The sequence below is a fragment of the Corvus moneduloides genome, chromosome 6 (genome assembly GCF_009650955.1).
Source record: "Corvus moneduloides isolate bCorMon1 chromosome 6, bCorMon1.pri, whole genome shotgun sequence".
NCBI classification, from domain to species: domain Eukaryota; kingdom Metazoa; phylum Chordata; class Aves; order Passeriformes; family Corvidae; genus Corvus; species Corvus moneduloides.
The window spans coordinates 47733112-47757991 of record NC_045481.1 but is presented as its reverse complement, the minus strand read 5'-3'; the positions used below and the strand labels follow the sequence as shown (position 1 = coordinate 47757991).

The following is a 24880-nucleotide window of genomic DNA, read 5'->3' as shown; positions in this document are numbered from 1 at the left end:
GGGGGATTGTCTGGTCTGCGAAGGCAGGGTGTCTGCAATCTTTGTAGTGATTAGATTTAATGGGACAGACACGTTTCTCTCCTTCACATCCCCTCCTCCTCTCAGCCCGAGGGGGAGAAAGGAGGGAGGTGGTGATGGGGAGGTGGCAGGGGAAGAGAAGATTTGAAAGAGTCTTTGACGTCAGCCCTGCCCTATAAAAAGCTGGCAAGGAGCTGGAAAGCAGACAGCAGAGCTCGTGGAAGAGCAAAGATGCCAACCCCGAACATCTCCACCTCTGCAGCCAAAGGCTTCCGCAGGGCGGTGTCGGAGCTGGACTCCAAGCAAGCCGAGGCCATCATGGTAAGACAACCCTACCCCACTTCTTTCCCTCCCCCTCCAAAAAGCACAGCCTCTTCCATAGCTGTAGGCAGAGGCAGGCAGGGATAGATGGACCAACACTGCGTTTGTGGGACTTCCCCGACATGGGCATGTCCAGGCTCTAGGCTGGCAAAGGGAAATTACTCCAGCAGCTCTCTCTACATACTGATACATGTGAAATGAAAACATTTAAGGGGGTGAAAACTTGAAATAATGAAACCACCTCAGTAACCAAAAGTAAGGTGAATAACCCACAGACCTAAGGCAAGAATAGCAAGAAATCCCCCCTGTGAAAGGCAATTTGAAGATCTTAATGATTTCCAGATTTCAGTGCGTTAAACTGCAGAGATTTCACCTGTTCTAGCATAATAAAAAAAGTGGGGCTGTCATTTCAGACAGCACACAAGGCACAGGAAGTTTAACTACTTTGTTCATGGCTGCTGTATCCAGTTTATCTCCCAGAACATCCTTCCCCCATTTCTGTTCCCAGTCCTCCTTGATGTGTTCTCAGCCCTGTGTTTAGCCCAGGGGAAGCTTCTGCACAAACCCGATCTGAATGTGTCCGGAAAGGGAGAGGAAAACTTCTCCCTGAGCTGTCAAGTGTCTTTAGAAAGCCAAGCCTGGCCAACCCATTGGGCTGGCTGTAGGGACAGGGACATTTCACCTCCTAACCTCAAAGCCTTGGCAGGCAGGATGAGCTTGAAGACTTCCAGTATTGAACGGTCCTGTGAGGCAAAGATGTGGACAGGCTGAAGGTGACAATGCAGCCAGCGGCAGTGGGTGCACCAGGAGAGGACCCTCTTGGGATGCTGGGCAGGAAGAAACTTAGGAATAGGATGGGTTAGGTAGCAGATGTGTTTGGCAGATATTTTCAGCGTGACTCCAGCAGGTCACTTTTAGACCTCCCCATTTCCCTCCCTTGTACCTGCTGCCTTTTTCACCCACTCTCCTCTTAACCCTCTGCCTCACTAAAATCAACCTGTACATTGGCAGGAAGGTGTTTTGGAGAGTGGAGTGTGCTGGAAAGGAAGTGAAATATTTAGGAAGCAAGGAGGTCAGCTTGTTTTCTCTAATCAATGGAAATCAGGGAAGGCTTCCCTCTCACACAGTCCTTTTCATTCTGGCAAAATAATGAACACTTGAGTGGCCCTTGAAAACCTGATATTTTCCAGGCAACTTGTAAAATCAGTATTTGAGATGCTCACTGTCTGGAGAAGTGAAGAGTGTTTGGCTATTACACCCTCTGGGGTGCTGCTCTGTGTTTTATGAAAAAATGGGCCACTGAACATAAGGGCCAGAGGAGTTCAGGCTCAACAGGTGGGCTGACAAGAGTAAGGCAACCTGCTTGGTGTCAGTGGCTCCTCCAGCCTGGAGGATACATAAAACCTTAGCCTGTGTTGGTCTTCCTTCTTTGAATGAAAATTTTCAGAAAAAGGAAAACCACAGTATTTAAAACTTTGCCCTGTGAGGTTCTCTCTGAGAGTTGGATGCATGAAAAGCTCTTTTCTTAGCTCTCACCTGGCACAGGAGATCTCCACAAACCTGTTGCTTATTTTGCTAGCTTCTACCAGGCAAGAGGCATGACTCTGCATTTGTTCCTGACATCACATGTCCCTGGCCCTCGTGTTGTCGCTGTGACCGTGGCTTATCTGCCACACAGCCCTCACCCACCATCGCACCACCTCCGGCAGGTCTGAGGTGTTCCCTTGCCAGGGGAAACTGCAATCTGGGGGGGAAAGCCAGACCTTTGCAATCCCAGAACTCATCTACACCAGTGGGTATTTTACGTGTCAGCTGGGCCAGAAAAATATCAAACTCAGTGGAAAAATCTTTGGTTACGTATTAAGTTTTTCTGCTGCTAATGGTTTTTGCAAGAGACCCTGGGACTGTAGCTGGGGCAGGGTTTGGTTACAGAGCCAGGCAGGAGACAGCCATTGGAGCCAAACCAGCAGGAAAGAGCACCCAAGGAAACAGGGGTGGGACATTACTGTCCCCAGTCTTTACAATCCCTCCTGATTGCTGCAAATAATGAGCCAGGGAAAAAAAACAACAAAATAGCTCAGAACACAGTACTTTTAATGACAATACTCAGACTGGGCACTCTGACTTGCAGCAAATTCAAAGAAGGAAAAATGAACAAACCCTTCATAAGAGGTGCAAACTAACCTTCAGAAGAGGTGAATGAGTCAGGCCCTGGTTCGGCAAATAAATGCTTTGTAAAATCAAATTACAGTTCTCACTGTAGCCAGATATGCACTCAGGGAGCGAGTCTGCAAAGCAATTCAGAAATACCATATAATGGTGCCTTTGGAGGAAAGGAAGGCATTTATCATGAGATCAGTTTGGCTGTTATATATGCCACATTCCTAGTTTCCAGCAAAAGGAGATAATACCCCAATGAGCGTAAATGTGAGGGGTAGAGTTGAGGACAATGAGATGGGGAACGGGCAGCCAGGCAGCCTCCACCTGGCACAGGAGGCAGCAGGCAGGCAGACCCCTCCCAGCCCTCTTCTCCCAAGAAAAATTTGGCCTTTTTCTGCTTTGTTTTGATTTTTTAAAATTTACCCACCTGAACTATGCCATCATGGAGCTAAGGAACTTACAGAACCCCTCAACAGGGACCAAAGCCCCCAGTCCTGCCTGCCGGGGGCCACCCAGTCCCAGCACACGTTTGACTGCTTGAGTCAGCCTCTCCTGGTGCAGCTTTCCAGTCACCCAACTGTGGCCTTTTAAACCCCACACAGGTGGATTTTAACCTGATTTACAGCCTAAATATGGGGGTCTAATTTCCCTCCTCTCCCCTTCTCCAACCCAGAAGTAAAATCCTGCTGCACCTCTGCACCTCGGGGCACAGTGTGACAAAGCACCCTTAGGTAAAGCACTGCATGGCTTGGGATGGCTGTGGAACTTTTCTGTGGCTGGCACAAGGCTGTTTGCCCTGCTTATTGCAGGCACTTTAAAGTAAACACCAGCTTAGCTTAAAACACTGTAGTGATGGAAAACACACACCTAAAGCTGAGCACATGCTCACAAGATTTTTAAAGTTGTGGCTGAGGTCCCTTGTTAGAGGTCTGCTCTCTTTGGGCACCAATACCACCACTTTAGACAAGCAGCAGCATTCACTTATTTCTTAGAAGGTGTTCTTCTGTGCCCTGAGGAATAAAGGGTGGGTCAGCATATGTAATTTCAGAGGGGTGTCTTTACTGAAACGGGACCGGATAGAGGTGCGTGGGCTGGTGCCTCGATGTGCTGAGTTTTTGAGGTTGCGTTTAAAATGTCAGCTTTGCACCGCTAAAACATCCAAGAGGATTCTCCCAGGAAACATAAGTTATTGATAGCAGGCTTTGAAAATCAGAGAGAAAATAAACTTAGTAGTCAATCAGGCTGTCTTTTAGAAGGAGAACACTCTGAGTTTTCGCAAGGAAGGGAAAGCACAGCTAAGTTAGCATGTATCTCTTTTCTAAATATTTTCAATGTAATCACAGGGAAAACTGAAGCCAGTCCCACTCTGAGTCCTTCTTCAGTGCTGCACCAGGTTTCTTGTAGCAAGTTCTGGGGGTTTGTCGTCTGGTTTGGATCTTGAACACAGAAAACTGGAACCAGATGCGTAGCCTCTAAATAGAAAACTGGTTGTAAAAAGACCAAGAACAAATAAGTTGGTGTATGAGCTATTTGTATAACAAAAGAAACAACAGTGATTGAAATAGATTGTAGTTCACCATAAATATAAACAGGTGTCCTAACATGACCCCAGGCACAGAGTTGCATTTTAGGTTCAATTCCAAGTAACAGAAATCTGCAGGAGTTTGTTGAGACAAAACAAATCTACAGATGAGTGGGAGGAATTTATTTCCTGAGGTATATGGTTGTGGTTCCAATTACATTTCAATGGATAAGCATCCACTTAATGTCAAAAGTAAATGTCATATTGGATCTTGGGAGCAGTTTTGCTAAGCTGCCCCACTAATACACCTGCAAACAGTTCATGTTTTCTGGCCAGGCCACAGCTGTGGGCTTCAGCTGTCCCTCACAAAATATTTTTTCTCAGATGACTTCAGGTTTATCTGATGTCTCTCCACTTGAATTCATCAGACACCCGAAAACCACATAAGATCGTTTCTGATTTTTGGTTTTTTGGAGGCTATTGAAAACTGTTGCTAGAATAGGTGAGGGGAGAAGTCCACTCTCCAGTTATGCTAAAAAGATATTTTACACAGTTTTCTTCCTAAAGCCCCACATTTCTAGAAGTTCAGTTCTAAAACTTCAGTTCTCATGAGCAGATCTTCCTCTACAAAGCCAGGCAAGTCAGTCCAGCTTTTCCCTGCTTCCTCTGCTGAGGCATATCAATCACATCTCATCCTGCTACTGGAATGCCTCTGATCTCCTACATCTCCGTGAGCAGTGTTATTTATTTCTGTTCTGCCTGCAGTCTCCACGGTTCATTGGAAGACGTCAAAGCCTCATTGAAGATGCCAGGAAGGAAAGAGAGGCTGCAGCTGCAGCTGCAGCCACTGATGCTGCAGAGTCTACAGAGACCATTGTATTCGAGGAGAAGGATGGGAGAGCCATGCTGAACCTCTTCTTCATGCTCAAGGGAGCCAAGACTTCACCGCTGTCCCGTGTCCTTAAGGTATTTGAGGTGAGTACCCAGCCTGTTGTGTTGTACTCAAGGAACACACTTCAGGTTTCATGACTGTGCTGTGAGAAGCATCACTTGAGCATAATAAAGAAGACTCAGACTAGGTCTGCCTACTTCAAATTACCAGTTGATTGTCTGATATCCCTGAAGTTGTGCTTTGCTCATGCCTCAGAGTGCCCTCACTTGCCATCACTAAGAAGCAGGCATACCTCTGTCTTGCAGTACTGTTAAGTTCTGGGATTAATTCTGCTTAATTATTTTCAGTTTCACACTCCAGTCCACACCCTTATGACTTGTAGTGTACTCTGACAGCCCTCCCCACTGCTCAGCACTTCAACTTCAGTTGCAGGGCTCTGATTCCACATTCAAGGCAAGCTGTGTGCCCTGCCTGTCTACAGACCAAACTCACCTCATTTGTGGGTCATTACCACACTGGTCCTTGGTCAAACAGCTACGGAAACAACTTCGCCCTGGGTGTAAAACTGGTATACTGATTTCAAAATTACCTCTCTGCTTCAAGGATTATTCTGATTGACATGTTAAAGGTTCTGCTGGTTCCCCTCAGTGATGTATCCTGTATATGCCTTTAATACCAAGGAAAACTGATAATTGAGCTTTTTCCTCCTAGCCAGCAATGTAATGTTGCATTATATAGGATCTCGGTGCCATGAACAGAAAGACTGAGATAAGTGCTGCCTATTTAAACGGCAATCCAAGCACGACAGCTTGCATTCATGTAGTGTGCTTTCATCCAGAATGATCCAAAAGTGTTTTGCAAACTGAGGTCCTAAGATGCATTTTATCTATGGTAGCTTAATTTCATTGACTTCAGCAGTGAGAGGAGAGGACAATTTGTTCCTATTAATCAGTCACGTGGCTTGTAAGGGGCCTCTGGAGGTCTCTAGTCCAACCTCCTGCTCAGAGCAGGTCCAGTCACAGGAGGTTATTTGAGGCTATGTACACTATCTGGTAAACCCGATACTTAAAAACTGTAAACTTACAGAAAGTGTGCTTGGGGGATAAGTATTTCCCTGAAATCACAGGGCATTCTAGTTATTCATTGCCCATTTAGTATTACCTCTGATAATCTTATGAAAAACATTTAGATCTTCAGCAATTACAAAACATCTTGCTTCTCCTCTAAGAGGACTGTTGCTAGAAAAGTTGGTTTCTGGGCAACGTATGGCTCCTGTCTCAAGACTAAAAGAACCTCTATGACAAACTTTTCAGACAAAACCCATGTGTTGCCATGATTGGGGTCTCCTTCCCAGAAGTGCACAGATGCCAGATAAAGTGTGACAAATCCATGAGTGTAACATTCAACAGACTGCTCAGTGGGTATGGAACAGATGTGTAAGCTCTTGTACTTGGTAGATTTTTACTGCATTTAAACTCTGTAATTTAAACAATTCTCAAAACATCAAGCGAGAAGCTGCCAGCAGCTTATGTTCAAATAATGTTTGCTTCTTCCTGGAGCAAAAAAGCTCTTTGAGCTTGTCACAGAGAGAGCTTTAAATATAATAAAAAGACAAGCATGTCAAGTCCCGACAGAGTAAGATTCATTTCCCAGATCCCTCTGGCAATGCAGGTACAAGATATGAAAGCAGACGGGCATAATGACATTTGCCTCATCATGAACCAGGCTGCAGGGAAGCTGTTTTCACTCTTCTGTATGTGTTACATGAAGCTGAAGCATAGGTAATGCAATCATGGCTGTCAGATTAATGCAAAGGTATCGATTGTTGAGGGGACAATGTAATAGCGAAGTTGGTAGGTACATTAAAAAACACCATCCTAAATTTAATTTACCTGTGGCATTGCATCTGTTCGTTCTCATCTTTTTGCCTCTGATTAACAAAAGAAATCATGTCCCTTCCTCTATCAAAGGTCTTGCAGGGACTTTGGGAAGGTTGGGTCATTGCCTAGGGCCTTGGACTTGTACTGCCAATTTTCACTGAGCTAAAGAAAATACCCACAAATTTACCAGGGCCCTTTGGAAGACTATAGACACCATTTTGTCTCCTTATTCCATGGGGGAGCTCAGTTCCCATAGCGAGCCCAAATGACATCCGTGCCGGTAGTGAACCCAGAGCAGCGCTGGTGCGGGAGGGCCGTGGCAGCCCCGGCGTTCAGCACCACGGCCAGCGCCGCGCCGCCGGCCCGCCCGGACCGCGCCCGCCCCTCGGGACCGCGCCCGCCCCTCGGGACCGCGCCCGCCCCGCGGGACCGCGCCCGCCCCGCGGGACCCCGCCCGCCCCGCGGGACCGCGCCCGCCCCTCGGGACCCCGCCCGCCCCTCGGGACCGCGCCCGCCCCTCGGGATCCCGCCCGCCCCTCGGGACCGCGCCCGCCCCGCGGGACCGCGCCCGCCCCTCGGGACCCCGCCCGCCCCTCGGGACCGCGCCCGCCCCGCGGGACCCCGCCCGCCCCGCAGCCCACCCACCACAGCCCCCGCCAACACACGCCTCGGCAGCCGCTGGGACGGGAAAGGAAAGGGGGCCATGAGATGTGGCGCTCTGCCCCATCAACTGCCTCTCTTGATACGGTCTTCTTTGCCATGGTGGAAGTCTTCTGTTGGTAGTTATTGAACAGCCCCGGTGTTTGGGCAGAAGGGAAAAAAGTGGAATTAATAGGTGTGTTTATACGGGAGGCAGGTGGGGGCATGAAGAAAGCGACAAGAGGGAATCCATCCCAGACTGGGATTGTTCAGCGTGGACAAGAGAAGGCTTCAGGCTGACCTAACTGCGGCCTTCCAGGACCTGAAGGGGGTCTAGGGGAAAGATGGGAGAGGGGCTTCTTACAAGAGCATGTAGTGACAGGACAAGGGAGGATGGATTCAAACTGAGAGTAGGTTTAGGTCAGATATTAGGAAGAAATTCTTTACTGTGAGGGTGGTGAGGCACTGGCACAGGTTCCCCAGAGAAGTTGTGAATGCCCCATCCCTGGAAGTGCTAAAAAGATCAGGCTGGATGGAGCTCTGAGCAACCTGGGCTAGTGAAAGTTGTCCCTGTCCATCGCAGGGAGGTTGGAACAAGACGATGTTTAAGATCCCTTCCAACCCAAACCATTCTGTGATTTCATGTGTCCATATGGGCATCTTTGAGTGGTACCAGAAGGTTTTTCAAACGTTGCTTAATGTAGTTTTTTTTTTTCTTTCCATGTCTCAAAAGACATTTGAAGCTAAAATTCACCACCTGGAGACCAGGCTTAGCCGAAAGCCCCGTGAAGGGACCGCTGAGCTGGAATACTTTGTGCGCTGTGAAGTCCACAGCTCTGACCTCAACACTTTCATTAGCTCCATCAAGAGGGTAGCAGAAGATGTGAGGACCACTAAGGAAGACAAATGTAAGGAGCTTGCAAATATTTTCACTTGTGCAGAAAGGCTGAGCTCTCCCTGTAGAAACAGGATGGAGACTTTGTTATTCCCAGGGAAGGGAAGGGAAAGGGCTGCTCTATGCTAAATTTGAGCAAATCAGAAAGAACTGCCTCTGGGACACCTGAATCCTGAAAGTAATTTCCCTCCTTGTCCTTTTCTCAGCAGACTCCATTGTTCATAGCCCGTTCTTCTGGTAACAGATTGAAAAAATAGAAATAAGAGATTGAATTTCATGCTTTGCTGACACCCCTCCTAATGAGCTCTCCATTCCTACTCCAGTATTTTATATTATAAATGCAAAGTAGTTTCCTACCTACATGTCGGGGCCTCTGTACAGATTCCAGTGATAACCTACAAGACACTTCCCGTGCCATCCTGTTCTGAAGATAGGATGATTATTGTAAAATATCCCTAGAGATCCCTAGAGATCTATGACCAGCAGGACCTCTGGGTGTTTTTTTAATGTGTCTCTTTCAGTAAAATCTAATTTTCATCTTCTTTAATTTTGTCACAAAATACTTTGCTGAGAGATAGCCAAGGAAGTAGTGAAATGCAGATCATGGCATTAGACATGACTCTAGGACAAGAGCATTGAGATAGCAAAACTACTGCCTGGAAGTAGCTGTGCCATGAGCTGCTTGTTGTACGTGTGCATTTCATACACCAGAGCAGGTGTGTCTTATTCAGCCTCACAGCCCCTTCTCATTAGGGGATCTTCACTTCCACAGACAGACTGTCACTTTCTCTCTCCCCACAGTTCACTGGTTTCCCAGAAAAATCTGTGAATTGGACAAATGCCACCATTTGGTCACCAAGTTTGACCCTGACTTGGATCTGGATCACCCGGTGAGTCAGTCTGTGTGTGCACCCCCTCATGCTGAACTCCTGAGCCGTCCCACAGAAGCAGGGAGCTAAGAACACCTATTAGTGCAGCTGATCAGGGAACTGCAGTGTGATTGCCACCTTGAGAGACATCTCTCCAGCCAGTGATGAGCTTTCCTGGGTGAGAAATTTTAGTAACTGATTAAAAGTCCTGTCTCTGTTCCTATTTGTCACCACAGGGCTACTCTGACCAAGTATACCGCCAGAGAAGGAAATCAATAGCAGAGATTGCTTTTCACTATAAGCAGTAAGTCTCCTTCCTAACATCCATGCAGGGATAATGACATGTCAATGAACCTATTGGGAAGTCATTGTGCTACCTGTATGGCACTTCTCTTCCTTTACATTTTGTCTCCCCATTCAGCTTTTCCAGCTCCTTTTGTGTCTCTCTTCTCTCTTTGCATTCCAGTCTCTAATTAAAAACGTCTGTTGTCATTAATTCATACATTGTCAAGGGTATAGTAAGAATAAACCTCCTGCATAACAAAAGCCAGAGAGAAATCCATCAGGCCACAAACTTTGGTTGGAAATGTAGCATCTCTTTTAGAATGGCATCTAGTTTTGACTTCAGTGTTTCAAGCTACCCCATGCCCAGAAAATTTGTTCCAAGACTTCATTATCCTAGTTGTGAAAAAATGTGGGTTTTATTTCTAAGCTGGAGTTCAATAGCTTTAGCTTTTACCCAGTGGATCATACATGCCTTTCATCTGCTAGATGAAATACTGCTATCAGGATTTTTTTTGCTATGAGGGTATTTATAGGCTAAATGATCTGCCTCCTAACTCTGTCTGTTAATTAAATAGATTCCAGGAGTGTTCTCATCATTGTCTTATATAGCTTTAAGACTGTCTTGTACTCCTACTCAATACTTCTATTCTGATATATGCAGTGATAGCACTCAGCCTGTTCACTACAACATCAAACAGAGCTCTAATATTCAGTTAGGTTTGTAAAATATTCCCAAGATCCTATGCAGTGACACTGCCTTTCACCATAGCATTCTCTCCCTCTGAGGGGGACTTTAAGTGCTGAAACCAGACTACAAAAATTATATGGGTCACCTTCTTGAGCTTCCCCTGCAACTGGTGTGATCCCAGCAAGGGTTTCTGCTGTTGGTTTTCATGTACTTTGCCAATTTGAAGGCCAGAATATGGACACCGATGGTTTTATCCTGTACAAATAGTAAATGCACAGAAAGTCACGGTGCCAGAGGAAGAGTCCCAAGCGACACAGGGATAAATCCTAAGATGAGGCACCAATTTAAGATGTCTTCTCTAACATCTCACCTGCAGGTTAGCATTTATGAGCCACTGTGTAGCATCCCTTCAGGCATCCCTTCAGGAACTGTACTTCAGAATACATGATATCTCATCTGTCCAAATACAGAAAAGAAGGATTTAGGATATAGAGTCGCTAACTATTATGAGAAAAAGCAAAATTGTCAGTCTTCTTTCAGCAATGCCCATTTATATCAAAGTTGAGATTTGCTTTTCCTGCCATCCTTAATCTTATTGACAATACTTTTTTTCTGCAGTTCAAATGCATTTAGTTTTCCTTATTAGCTGCTTTTATTTCCCAGCCACTTGTTCATTCTTGGAGCCATCAGCTCCTTGAAGTTCAGACTCATGAAATGAATTTATTTTCACAGTTTCAATTTTCTCCAGTGAAAACCCTTTTTTTTTTTCCCCTGGTAAATATTACACCTGCCAAATTCTTGCTCATCCCTTGTTCATTTATAATCTCTGACAAGACTCATGCTTTTCTTTGTGTCTATGTATTTGTTGCACCTGTACAAATGACCCAGTACTAAGGCTTTGTCTTTCCTGTCACCCCCTTGTTTGGATTTTAAAGAAGATTGATGAACATCATGCAGAGCTTCTCCAAAGTGCTTCCTTCTCAGAGGGAAGAGGAGCCTGGCTGGGGCTCTGCTCAGTAATGGTGCCTTTGCCTTGCAGTGGGGACCCGATCCCTCATGTGGAGTACACAGCGGAGGAGACAGCTACCTGGTGAGTGCTGATTTCATAACTGGTGCTGATTTCATTATTAGTGCTTCAGCACTAGAAACTGGGAATCAAAACCCAAACATCCAGGGCATGACCTCTTGAAAAATGTATCAGGAGTGCAAGCATCCTACTTAATGGCTTGTTATAAAAAACACATTCACACTGCAGCCCCAGGAATTCCCTCCGAAGGAGCCTCTCCAGAGAGCAAGGTAGATAATTTGGAGTCCCACTTCTCTAAGGGTCCTGACTTAGTAGCAGCCTCCAAACAAAGAGCAGTTGTCATAGCTGCAAGAAAGTAGGAGGCCCATGGTGAATATCTGTGTGGTACCTCACAGGCCTCACTTAGGAAAACACTCCCTTTGAACGTGATTTTTTCCAGGAGTGTTGCTGCAGGAGTGTTTCTGAAAACAAGGCCCGCTCACATGAGCTGAGTACACAGGCTTCTCAACAAGGTCATCTTCTGGTTCTATTGACTGTCTTCACAGTGCAGCTTCAGGACTTAACCTACTGGGAATATTTTAATTCCAGTTAATACCTTTTATACAGTCTTCTGACCTTCAAGTCAGCAGTAGGTCTGCTCAGACACAGCTGCTGCCTTTGCAGGTTCATTTGAATGTGTGTCTGTATGTTTACATACCTCTATCAATGTGCAGAGACATAGACTTAGGGGGAGAAAGGCAAAGGACATGGAGCCTAAAGATATGAGTCCCTGACAGTGCACAGCCAAAGTGCAGGAGAGGACTAGACACATTAACCACTGAATGTCTGCCACCTCTCTTCCTGAAGGAAGGAGGTATACAGCACCCTGAAGAGCTTGTACCCCACCCATGCCTGCAAGGAGTACCTTGAAGCTTTCAGTCTACTGGAGAAATTCTGTGGCTACAATGAGAACAACATCCCTCAGCTGGAAGAGGTTTCCCGTTTCCTGAAAGGTGGGTATGAGCCTGGGGGACCCAGGCTCAGGGTCTGCTGGTGGGGCAACTACAGATGGGAAGCCTGAACCCAAAGGAGTAGTTTGTGAGCTGAAATTTGGGAGGAGAGCTGGTGGCTTGTGCACTGCCCACAGAGGACAGAGTTAGAGCCCAAGCAGTGGGGAGTGCAGCTAAACACAGCAGGCTGTGACTGGAGAGCAAGCCCACAGTCAAATGATCCCACTGAGCACCTAAAGAGCAGGCATTGATCCCTAGCAGGAGCAGATAGATTAGGCCTGGCATAGCAGAAGCCCTTCCCTGAGTTTCCAGTGTTGGGAGCAGTGGCAAAGCCCGTGGGCCATGCACCTGGCACAGATGGTGTGTGCTGTTTCAGAGAGAACCGGCTTCCAGCTCCGGCCGGTGGCCGGCCTGCTGTCGGCACGGGATTTCCTGGCCAGCCTGGCCTTCCGCGTCTTCCAGTGCACGCAGTACATCCGCCACGCGTCCTCACCCATGCACTCCCCCGAGCCGTGAGTATTGCCTGGCCCCATGGCCTCCCTGCCCAGAGTGTCCCACCTGGTCAGCAATTACCCTTTCTCCCCGACAGACACACTCTGTCTGCTGCTGACTGTGTTTTCCTCCTTGCCCCGCTCTCCTTGGCAGGGATTGCTGTCATGAGCTGCTGGGGCACGTCCCGATGCTGGCTGATAAGACATTTGCCCAGTTCTCTCAGGTAAGGTGCTTATCTGCTTTCTCCTCCTTGAGAGGTCAGAATCCAAACCCCAGTGTTGCCACCTAAATCTTTCTTGCTCCTATTAACCATGATGTTCCAAAGTTCCAGTCATGGACCAAGACCCTAACTAATACTGATTCTGCAACAAAGTGGATTTAGTCTGAGCACGAAGTCCCAGCAGATTCCTGGCATGGCAGGGCAGCAGTATCTGTGGTCTCGAGGCAATAAAACAGAGCAATGAATGTATAAGGTCCACAGACCAAACCTCTCCTGATGTTTGCCCCTTCCCTTCTCTTCCTAGGACATTGGGCTGGCGTCTCTGGGAGCAACTGATGAAGAAATTGAGAAACTAGCAACGGTAAATTTTCCTCCTTGCTGGATGGGGGGCACAAACACTCCAGCAGTGCTTTTGTGGTATCAAGGGGACTGGTCCAGCCTGGTATTCCAAGACTGGCAGGTTCAGAGCTCCCACCCAAGCTGCCCTGCTCTTTTAGTGATGACTGTGCAGAGCAGAGATCAGTTAAAGAGCAGAGCTCGCTTGCACATTAACCCAATTTTCTCGGGCACCAGTAGTATCATCAAGCATCATATTTCCAACAGCAGCCCTGCTGGGACTCTTTGGGGTGGGATTAAATGACATCCACTTCCTTTGGCTCTCCCTCAGCAAGGTGACCCGTCCTGCTCCAAGGACACCGAACAGCAGCATCTCACAGCAGCTGGGTGCAGAGGGAACAAGCCCAGGGACACAGACTCTCTGTCTTGGTGTAGCAGCAACTTAGTTTAGTACTTTTCTCTGAAAGCAAAGTGTGGAGAGGGGACAAAGAGGCAGGTGCCTGTTTCTTTAAATAACCCCAAACTCTGGCCACGATGCAAGGGCTCAGAAGTGACAGGGAGATGAAGATGAGGAGCTGTGTCCCCCAGGAATTTTTCTTTTTCTTTTCACAGCTTTACTGGTTTACAGTGGAGTTTGGGCTCTGCAGACAGAATGGAATAGTCAAAGCCTATGGAGCCGGGCTCCTCTCTTCCTATGGGGAGCTCATAGTAAGTCCCAGCATAACTTGCCTCTGCTCTAGGCCCTGTAGAGAAAAACACCTTCTGCCTCTGTGCAAAGACTTTCCTCAATCTGTTCTCCACCTTCTCCTACCCCACGTCTCTCCAATCCCCTCAGTTTCATGCTGGAATTTTTCTGCTGTGTTCGTAGCACTCCTTGTCAGACGAACCAGAGGTGCGGGACTTCGACCCTGATGCTGCAGCTGTTCAGCCCTACCAGGACCAGAACTACCAGCCTGTTTATTTTGTGTCTGAGAGCTTCAGTGATGCCAAAAATAAATTGAGGTAGGACTGGGCAGTGAGAAAGACCCAAACAGAAGGACATTAAGGTGTTATATATTAAAACAGGGCTTGACATTATGGCTGCTTTCAGTTCAAGTTCTCAGAAGTGCTCTGAAAATTTTGATCAGGTCTTTTGAAATAAAGCAGTTCTCCAGTTCCTACAGGGAACATTCTTGACATGAATGGATTTGTCCAGGGGAAAAAATGAACTTTTGCCTCCTAGGCTGGTTAACATGGGTTAGTGGACCCCAGACACCATCCCACCAGGGTAACTGGGTTTCCCCATCCCATGGGACTACAAACAGGATGATATGGGGCAGGTCTACCCACAGACATCTGTTCAGAAGAGCATTTTCTTGGTCATAACCAGAGCTGCCCACAGGAGGAAAGCTCAGTCCTTGGATTGCTTTGATTGACAGAGGAAAACTTTGCCTATACCATTTTTATCATCTTTGCTTAGGAAAGAGACAAAATGGGGTGAACATGATTTACATGACTTTACAGTTCCTGTAAGAGGGGTATTTAATACAAATAACGTGGTGAGGACTGCTGTATTTCAGCTTCTGCTTTTATTACCCTCACTTGCACTGTTCATACAACCTGGAGTCCAGCTGCAAGCACCCGGGGAGCCTGTCCTCACACACACACGAGGCAGCTTTAAAAAAACCCCAACTGCTGCCTAATGAGTCATTTCCTTGCATTTAAAAAGGGAAAATGCACCACATACACAGCCAAGATTAGGCTAGAGGGTCTTGACTGTGACAAGCACTGTAAATGATCCTCTTTAAAGAGCTCAGAGACCACACAGATGCTACTCTATGAGGTGAAAGCACTGTGTCTTTTGCATTACTGACAGCTGCCACCACAGTTCTGACTATCAGTGTTATGCCTCGAGAAAAGCCTCTTTCCTCAGAAAGGACACACTCCCCCCATGCCCTTCCAAGCAGCCATGCCGTATCTATATGATTCAAAAGGTGTCAGGTGAGCACACCCCTTTTGGAGGGCAGGTTTCTAGCCGTTAGCAGCTGTGCTATGAGCCATCGCTGTGGCTGATGGCATTAACGAGAGGTGAGCTGGACCTTGCCTGGTAGAACTGAGAGGAACCACAACTTTTAGGAGGAGGGCAATGTGAGTATGCAGAAACCCCCTTTGTTTGCACTTCTTTTTGTTGTTTTCCTGCCATGGCACGGCAGCTCCCTGCCAGGGCCAGCCTGCGTCTTGGACCGTGTTTTTCCTTGGCCCTCTGAGCTGTGTTTTCCCCCAGATCCCCCCAATTCTGGCCTCGGCATGAAGTACCAGCTAGAGGAACATCTGTCTCCATCTGGGAAAGGGCTGCGCTTCCCCGAGCCAGAGCAGACCCGCGGTAGCCACAAGAGGGTAGCCTAAGCTAAGCAATTCAGGAGCGAAAGGGTGAAGCCTCAGCAGAGGCGAGGAGCATGCCTGTTGTTAGCGCTGTTTGTCCCCTCGTGTTCCCAAGCCTTTCTAGCATGAGACTGCAGCCATAAGTACCTAAATATAGATTTTCAGCTCCATATTCACACAGCCCCCAAACGAAAAAGCCCTACGTTGTCAAGTATACAAATCTTGGTGCTGGAAGTGAATGTGGGCAGCTTTGGGGAAGCCCTACCCTTGATTTGATTTGCTTTCACTTGACCACGTACTTCTTCATTAGAAAAGCAGCAACAAGCTCTTGCTCTTGAGAGATACCAGGTAAAGTCAAGCTCATCACTGAGATCCAGGCTGCATTTGGCTTTGGGTGCAGCAGAGCAGCTTTGCTCAAGCACAAGGCTCTGGTGACGTTATTCTCATCCTCTAGCTCAGGTCTGAGCCACTGCCTGTCAAGTCTATCCTTAACATGCCACACAGCCAGTTTCACCCTCCTCAAGCAGAGATTAGTCAATAAATGCATGTCAGAAAGGATTTAGTAATATAATACGATAATACCACAGTCTTTCCCTGCAATTAGCTTCTAAATCTCCTTGGCACTTTTTGAAAAAGGAATTGCAGCAGAGGATGCCTGGCAGTGGCCATGGAGGTGACCAGTTTGATGTACCCTCCACTTTGGTACAGCCCACAGAAAGCCACAGTCAAACTCACGGTTTTCTGTAACAAACAGAAGGGATCTCAACCACAGCTATGACCCTGTGGTGCTGGAAAGGTGGAAACTCTGCCTAAAGGAGGCATTAACCTGTTGGAATCCTCCTGGGTAAATGGAAATGGGCAGGAGGGAGCCTCAGGACTCATCTCTCATACCCAGCCTTCTGCATGCTTCCCTTGCAGGAGCTATGCAGCGCACATCAAGCGGCCCTTCTCGGTGAAATACGAGCCCTACACCCACAGCATCGAGCTCCTGGACAGCCCTCAGATGATCTGTCACTCCCTGGAGAGCGTAAGGGATGAGCTTCACTCGCTGATTAATGCGCTCAATGTTATCAGTTAATACAAGAACTGAGCCATTTCCGTCCCCTCTTCCCTCCCAGCCCCCGACGTGCCCGCTCTGCCCTCACCTCGCTCCCAGGTAATTCCTACCTGTCTTCTCCAAACATTGGCACTGCTGCCTGTCACCACGCGACCCCAACAGCTTTCCACTTTTGTACGTAGGGCCAGCTCGGAGGAGGGCAGCGGGATGCACCCAAGGCCTGGTGGTTCTTTTGGTAGCTTTTCTACTGGCTGCTGGAAGAGGCTTAGCAGAGACAAAAAGCATGGCCAAGCTAAAAAGTTAAGTCAAGAGCTGTGTGCTAGGTTCCTGGGTGCAAGGAAGAGGAGAAAATCTACTTTATTTAAAAAGAAAAAAAAGACAAGATAATTTTTTTAAATTGCAATTTGAGAGAAAAATTTAATCTGTTTGGTTTTTTTAATCCCCAAAGCAACTCTTATAGCAACTTCATGAGTCTTGTTCTTAGTTATTCTAACATCAGTATCACCTGATGTAGCTCAGGTGTGTGAATAATGCTATTGCTGGCCACTTCTGAGGAAGGTAAACATCTAGTTTGGATGCTCAAACCCAGTTTCATGCAGTTTTCAGTGCAGATATTAATGGTTTGATCTGACCCAAAGCTCTCAGTTTTCCTCCCCCTGCTTTTGCCCTTCTTATCTTCTTGCAGGCTGTCTCATAACTTAGCGGTTTGCTCAGAAGTTTGGCCCAAGGTTATGCAGCTGTGCAGTATCAGAGCTGGGCTTGGGATGTGTGGAGGCTGCTAAACAGCTGTGGGGGACAGCGAAGGGGAGAATTACACAGAGTTGTTTGCATGATCACTTATAAGATTCCTGTGTCGACTTTTGCCATCCTTATCCACAGTGTATGATTTTCATAATTTCCTCTTTAAAGAACTGCAAGACTTGGCAGTGAAGCTTTGGCTATTAACATGGCTAACATTGTTCTCCAGTGTTACTTCTACTGTGGCTCAGTCATAATAGTTTACAATCCATTACTCTTTATCCCATTTCAGACCTCCACATATATATGCTTAACCCCCAGTTCTCTCAAATTTTAACTCCTTAGCTACTGACAGCACTTAGTCTCCAGCCTGCTTCAATCTCTCCTTTCTGTTTCTTTTCTTATTTGACCCTTCCTCCTAAATTCCTCCTAAATTGCTTAAAAGGCCATTACTGAAATCAGCAGTTTGACACCAGGGCTTGCTGCTTTTCCTCAAGTTGTTCCTTCTCGTCGGATTTTCCTGTAAACTGATAAAACTACTGAGTTCATTCAGTTATTGTCATTTTAGAGAACTTTTTCCAAAGCTGCAGCTATGATTTCCCAATCTGGGTGGATCCAGATCATGAGCTGTAATTCTCAAGGCTCCCTTAAGAGCTGTAACAATTTTTCATTTGGGTTCTTCAGATATTACTACTAGATTAAATAGCTGGAGCAAACTATGCAAGACTAAGGCAGGCTAGGCCATAGTTTAGCTATCTAGCCATGAAAATCTTACTGGTGACTTCAGTAAAATAGACTAAAACAAACAAACAAAAAAAGAAAACAAGCAGACAAGATGTAACAATAAGTCTGTATAGTTAATGCATGGGTTATGACCTTGTTAACAAGAGCAGTGCCAGTTTACTGGTCTGCGGGTTGCTGTGTCTCCTCTCCTTTGGTAGTGTGCAGCTCCTGGGTTGCTGCCCATGAGAGTAGCAAGGATGCTCCAAACCCTGCAGCAACGCCAGGCTCCTGATCAGGACCAGGCAGGAAATCTCTGTGGAGGCATTCGCTTTCTGGTCTGACCTCCAGAACTGCTCCAGAACTGTAAAGGTCTGAAGGTGGTCATCTCTAGGTCTCCAAAGCACTTCACAGTCATTATCTGCCTTCTTAAATATCTACAATTAATGCAATTCGTAAAAAGACCAAATTCATTAATATGGAATGAAAAGCCAACTTAGAAATCCTTGCAACTGCAGGAGACCTCAAATCCTCTGCCTTGCCTTGGAGTTTGCATTGCTTCTCCCTGACTCTGTCATCCACTGCATTTTGGAGGAGCTGTAGTAAAATCTGATGTCCTGCAAAAATAGAAAATAAGCAAAACTTGCAGCATAACCCAGCACCATTAATATGCAAGCACACAAACAGCTGTGCTGCAGCCAGGGGGAAGGTGAGCACCAGGAGGGCTGCACCCCCTTGCTTTTGGGACATGAGGCTGAGCTGGGGGGTCTGAGTGTGGGGGCTCGGGCTGCACAGGCGCCAGAGGTCCCTCTTTGGGCCATTTTCAGTGTCTGTGTTCTTGACAAATCCGTGACAGATTCCAGAATTTTTTGGCCCCTTAGGGGGACATCTGAGACACATGAACCCAGTTGTATTTACTATTGCCCTCACCTATTTAATATCTTAGAGGATTTATCCTATTAGTAACTTATTAGACCCCCTTTCATTTTGTCTCTAAGGCTTGTTCCTTTGTATCTGTTTTCAAATACATTACCTGGCTCCTTATTTCATAAGCCATATATGAATTGGATCCTTGCTTTCTCCTTTTACCCATTTTTCTCATGTTGCTCCTTCTACCAGAGCATTGTTGCCTTCTTTATCTTGCCATAATATTTTAGGGCCTTAGACATAGGGCTACAAAGGGACAGGCTATCCAAACAAAATACGGTAGAGTTGTAAACCAATCCCTAATCTATCACTGCTTTTAAAGCTGCTGATAGCAAGGTTTCAGACCGTTATTTTGGATATTGTCCTAGAATTTTCTATTATTAATAATCCAATTCCTTTCCTTCTACCAGTCTGGGTGATTGCAGGTGGTAGGGTATATAGAGTCCTTGCTCAATCCCCTATTATGCTAGCTATTAAGACTTGAATTCTTCACTTACAACCACCCCCTTCCCACCCCTCCCCCCTGTTCACCTTACCCTGTTTCAGGTGCTGCTCCACACCTATGAACAACTGTCTGTAACAGCACTGTTACAGTTCCAGCAGTTGTATGCCTTTCATGTGGGAGAACCTCAGCCTGTCCAGGAAAGGCATTCATTGTGGCAAAGAGATACTGATACCTCTCTTTAGTTTGTGACAGTTTATCGGGGTGATCCCTTTGCAGTGTTTGTCACAGTCCTTGGTTTAGCCAATGCAGTAGAGTTGGCAGCTTTCTTTTACTAATCCACATTTGCACACCTTAGGCAGTTTTTATTTATGTCCTCTGTTTCTTGCTTCATTTGAGGCCAAATATTAACTCTTTGCACTCTCTTCAGAGTACCCTACACTTCTTTGTGTAGCTCATTATGACAGTGTAAGATAACTTGCTCTTATTCCACTGGCCACAGTATCCATCCCATTTTCTATTTTTAGCTGACACCTGGTTGGGGCTGCAGTAAACAAAGTCTGAGTTAATTTATCTACTTGCTCGATAAATTATTTCTCAGTATTGCTTGCAGTCTTCACATTACTTCAGCATCCTTTACATATATTTTATTCCCACTCTCCCTCTAAGCTTGTAAAATAGAACTCCTGATTTCTTCATAGGTGTCCCATTTTGTGCTTGCCATTGCCTTTCTCCCCATCATGCATCCGATATTTTGTTCTATTACCAGACAGTAGCTATCTGTAGAGATGTTGTGTAGAGGGGTTTGTCTTCTACTGACAGCCTGTAAGCCCCTTGCCATGATCCTTTCTCTAGTTTGCCCGTTATTTGTTCCCTCATTCCACTGATAGGAGTGTGTTGGGTTGTTCTTCCTCTTTGTTCAAATGCAGCACTCCCAGGAGTGTGCAGTGCCTTTGATTCATTCCTGGTTTCCAATAAAAGGATATCCCCATTAATCTCCATTTCTTCTCTTTGTGAGTAAGAGCAGAGGGGTACAACTGGGGTACAACTGCACTATTGAGGTGAAAAGCCTTGAACTCCATCACAGCCCAGACTGCCTCTAACCAGGTTTTCTCATGGCCGGGGAAATTCTGTCCAGCCACTGGAGAGGACTCACATGCTACTGGTATCCATTTTCCTCCCCTATTTCTCTGTAGCAGCGCTGCTCCCACAGTATCAGCTCACTTGAAATTCTTGTTATGAATAATTTTCCTTTAACTGGAAGTTTTAGTGCAGAAGCTTTTCAAGCAGCTTCTTTCATGTCAGATAAAGCACTGCCTCGATCTTTGCTCCAGCTCCCTCCCTGATTCTTTTCCTGTCATTTCCATGATGCTCTGCTGCTATTAGCAAAGATGGATACACTGCCATAAGATACTAACACAGCTATAGATATGCTGCCATAAGAAATTAAATTCTCTCAGCACTCTTCAGAGTTGGGATTGATTAGTGGGAGTCTTTATTTCACAGAAAGCTTAACTTTTCTAGCATTTATCCATCGTCTTGTTTCACTAGTTTCAGAGTCAGGGCATTTAACTTGAGGTTGTTTTAACTGTGCCATATTCAAGTTGACATTAAATCCCATTTGGTCTATTAATTTTAAAACTCAGATACATCTCTCTTGTACCTCTTCTTCTGTAGCTGCTGTTCCCCAAATATCATCACATAAGGCAATCTCTTTTCTTTGTCCCTCACACACATCACTCAAACACTTTGCTCACACAAGCATGTGCAGCAGGGCAGGTGCTCGGCCCTGTGGGATACAGCTAAAGGTATATTGTTTTTCTCCTAATGTGAAAGCAGCTCTGTCAATTGCTTCTTCCCCTGCATTCTGCCATATGGAAGCTTAGTGTGAATCGTGGGGGTGCATTTGTGCCACCATCTCTCCTATTTCATCCGCTGTCCAAGGAGCTTGACTCAGACTCAGGGCTGCCAGGGACCACAGAGATACCTGTGCTCCACTGGGAGTGGGTGGCTGGTACATGGTATCATGTCCTGCTGCTCATGTCCATGACATTCAAGCAGCTGCCTATCAGTTTATTAAAGACTCTCCATCTCCCTCGAGCCTATGGACTGGTAGTGACTGTGCCAATTGGATCCTTGTTTTACCACCCTGCTGGGCAATTTGATTAAATGCCTATGGTGGCAAGATTAAAGGTTTATCAAGGAGGTGCCCAACGTACAATGGATAAGAGCTGGTGGAGCACACACTCTAATCAATTTACCGCTTAATCCCCATTTAATTCCAAATATAAGCAGTTTCTCTACTGTTGTGCTGCCTTTCAGTGGCTTCTTATCTGCAGCTACCTGCCTTGGGGTCATTTTTTTTTCATTTTAACAGCTACAGCAGTTTGATCTGCCATACCCATCTACCCCGGGACAGCATTTGGTGACTTTGTGGGATAGGCTGTTATTCTCAACTTCTCTTTCTTTTCCCATTTGCCCATATCATCCTTGAAATCTTCCTATGATGGCTCCTGATCCAGTTCTCTACACCACTTTCTGGAACTCCAGCAGTTATTTTTAATTTTTGCATCCCAGTCTGCTTTTGCAAGTGTCTAATTTTAGCTTTGCATTTACTATGATCAGGTCCCTTTTGAGCTCTCCCTTGCTCCAGGGCGAATCACTGCACTATATATGTTAATCACTCTCCTTACTTCTGTAGTTTTTCCTTCTCTTTTTCTAAATTCATCTGATTCTCTAATTACCATTGCACATCCTTATTGCCTTTTTGGGCCACTAGATGGTATTCCTTTTGTAAAGACAAACTTAATTCAAGTCACTGGATAGACCTTTTTAAAACACAATTTTCCCGTTGACGCAGCTGATGTTATGATGTTGCCTTGGTATAGATTATTGCTGCTTCCCGTAACAGTCCCACTAATAGAGGCAGTGAATCCTTGAGTCTCTTTTCATCCACTCTCCCATATCGGGAAACATTTGGTCTCTATCACCCATCGGCTTCCTGTGGGCTGGAGAGGCGCCCACAGCCCCTGCTGTAATCTCTGATATTGTTGGGATTTCCTGCAGCCCTCCAGTATTCCTGGTTTTAGTCTTTTTCCTGAGCTGTCTTGGATTTTTCCCATGCTTTCAATTTTGTCTTAAGGTATCCCTCAAGTATTGTGCACAAGGCTGGTTAGGTTTGTAGAGTTGCCTTGAATGAGATCATAGAATCATAGAATGGTTTGGGTTCCAACCCCCTGCCACGGGCAGGGAACCTTCCACTAGATCAGGTTACTCAGAGCTCCACACAGCTTGGCCTCAAGATCACTCAGAGAAAAAGCCTTTCAGGATCTACCCAGTCACACCCTTCACCAAAAGATGTTATCAATTCCCTTTTCCTAACCGTGGAGCAGATTTGTAGGATTATGTGGCTGCTTAGAGCTAAGCACGAGCTCATGTCCTTTGGGTGGGTCATGGGGTCCTTCATACCATTCCCCTAGACCTCACCAAACGTGACTGCAAGTCCTATAAAAAGTGACTGAGGAAAGCCAAAGTGATGGGTCAGCCCAGGTTAAACTCTCCCCTGGATGGAACACGGGCAGGCCAGGGAGGAAGAAAGGGGAAAAGCCTTCCTCAGAGCCAGGCCCCACCACCCCCTCTGGTGTGTGCCTGTCTCAGTGCCTCGCTGAGCAGTCTCGCTGTTGTCGCTGCTGCTGCTGCTGTGGGTGGATCTGTCTGTCTGTCTCTCTGTCTCTCTGTGTAAAGAAATATCAAACAGAAATATTTTTCATTTTGGAATCGTGCTGCTGCTCACATGATATTAAGAATAAAAAAATATATTTCTGGTCTAGCATCCTGAGTTTGACTCTTGCATCCTTCTGCTATCCATATTCAGGTCGGCTGCCTTGCCTGCAGGCAGTGTGCAAAATCCACCCTGGAGCACATTATGGTGGAAGACCTGCAACTTGAACTTGTGCAAAATGTTTATTTGGGGGTGGAAAATGCTTTGCAGACGAGATGATCTAAGCCTTTCTTTGGCAGGATATTACCAATTGCACAATTATGCACGGAACAGTAGTTGGGAGGTCTCTTTTAAACAGTAAAACACCAGGGGACTTGCCTTCACTTAAATACATTTTCTCTCAGCGTTTCTCACTATTTCTGTGTTTGCTGCATCCAGGGGTACAGGATGCCCAGGAATTGGGATGCACATCCAGAGACCAGAAGATATGCCCAATCACATAAGTGTTTCCTACTCCGGAGTTATCCTCATGTTAAAGGAAACTAATTCCAGTCACTACTGCAAGCTTGGTTTTTACATGAAAGCCAGACCCTTTCTCTTGTTAAAATCCCTTCCAGAATCATGGACAGAGGTGGATTAACGTATTGCCGGCACAGATCTGGGCCATGCATCCAGGCACCCCAGCACACTCTGAGAGGGAGTTTCCTAATTTAGGACTCGTAAGGATACCCTGTATCTTCACAGTGCTCGTTAAAGTGTTACAGCTGTAATGAATTCATCTTCATTACATGCTTGGGAGGTAGAGGAGTACTCTTGTCCGTGTAAAAAGCTGACAGATAAAAGGAGGCAGAGAATCAGAGACTCAGACCAGGCACAGAGCCGGAAAAGTAATTACATGCCTAAACAGCTTTGGGAAGAAGCCTCTAAGTGGCAGATCTGGGGCTTGAACCTCTGTCAGCCCCCTCAGGACCAAATCTTTCTTCTTGTGCTGTGGTGGTAGGGATCAGAAGAACTCAATTATTTACAAATCCTGTAGCCGCAGGTATGCGCACACACACGCACTGCCTCCCCGGAGAGGGGAATTGATTCGGATAAGGCTGCGGCTGACCTGAGCTGTCATTCGTACTGCTAATCCAGCTCAAGTCAGACTTGGTTTTTTCCCCAGGGACCAGAGTGGGTACTGCACTTTCCACTGCAAGGAATTTGTTTTCAGTTTTCCGACACTTGTTCATTACAGTGTTTGGAAGAACTCTAGGTTTTCTAGGTGGGAAGACGATCTTTTGGCGTTTTTCTGGCACAGCTGAAAGCAGAAAGCATCTGAAATGTCTTGAAAACTGATCATGGGAGGGTTTTTTGGTGGTGATTTTTTCTTTTTTTTTTTTTTTGCTTGTTTTGTTCAGGTTTTGTTGTTATGTTTAACTGAACAGAGAGGTTTGCAAAAATTAGGTAAGGGATTGAAAAACCCCACATATCTGCACCCCAGATGTGCTACTGCAGCCTTGCACTCACATTGTGCAGCTGGTGGGGTTGGCGGTGACAGGTCAATAAAACAAGCGTTTGGAGATCAGATGTTTTTCAGTCTAGCAAGTGCTGTGCTCCAAATGGACGAGGATTTCTTCCTGTCTCTGTTAACCAACTCACTTTGAATATCTTGTATAAGGTGTGAACCACTCAGGGGCAG

General features: G+C 46.2%; 1 protein-coding gene across 1 annotated transcript; it reads left to right on the top strand.

Annotated features, from left to right (window-relative positions):
• The first annotated feature begins 211 nt into the window (after positions 1-211).
• TH (tyrosine hydroxylase) lies at positions 212-23227 on the top strand. Its single transcript, XM_032113121.1, has 13 exons — positions 212-339; positions 4787-4996; positions 8166-8340; positions 9129-9217; positions 9433-9500; positions 11209-11259; positions 12043-12188; positions 12562-12697; positions 12831-12900; positions 13202-13258; positions 13846-13941; positions 14102-14235; positions 16513-23227. The coding sequence occupies exons 1-13, from the start codon at positions 250-252 to the stop codon at positions 16670-16672; spliced, it is 1482 nt and encodes a 493-aa protein (XP_031969012.1). The 5' UTR covers positions 212-249; the 3' UTR covers positions 16673-23227.
• Positions 23228-24880: the final 1653 nt, after the last annotated feature.

Excerpts from the sequence above, each read along its gene's own strand:
- TH (XM_032113121.1), top strand. The coding sequence starts at position 250 with ATGCCAACCCCGAACATCTCCACCTCTGCAGCCAAAGGCTTCCGCAGG. Across the intron at positions 9,501-11,208 it reads ATTGCTTTTCACTATAAGCA|TGGGGACCCGATCCCTCATG; the intron begins GTAAGTCTCCTT and ends TTTGCCTTGCAG. Across the intron at positions 12,698-12,830 it reads CCCATGCACTCCCCCGAGCC|GGATTGCTGTCATGAGCTGC; the intron begins GTGAGTATTGCC and ends TCTCCTTGGCAG.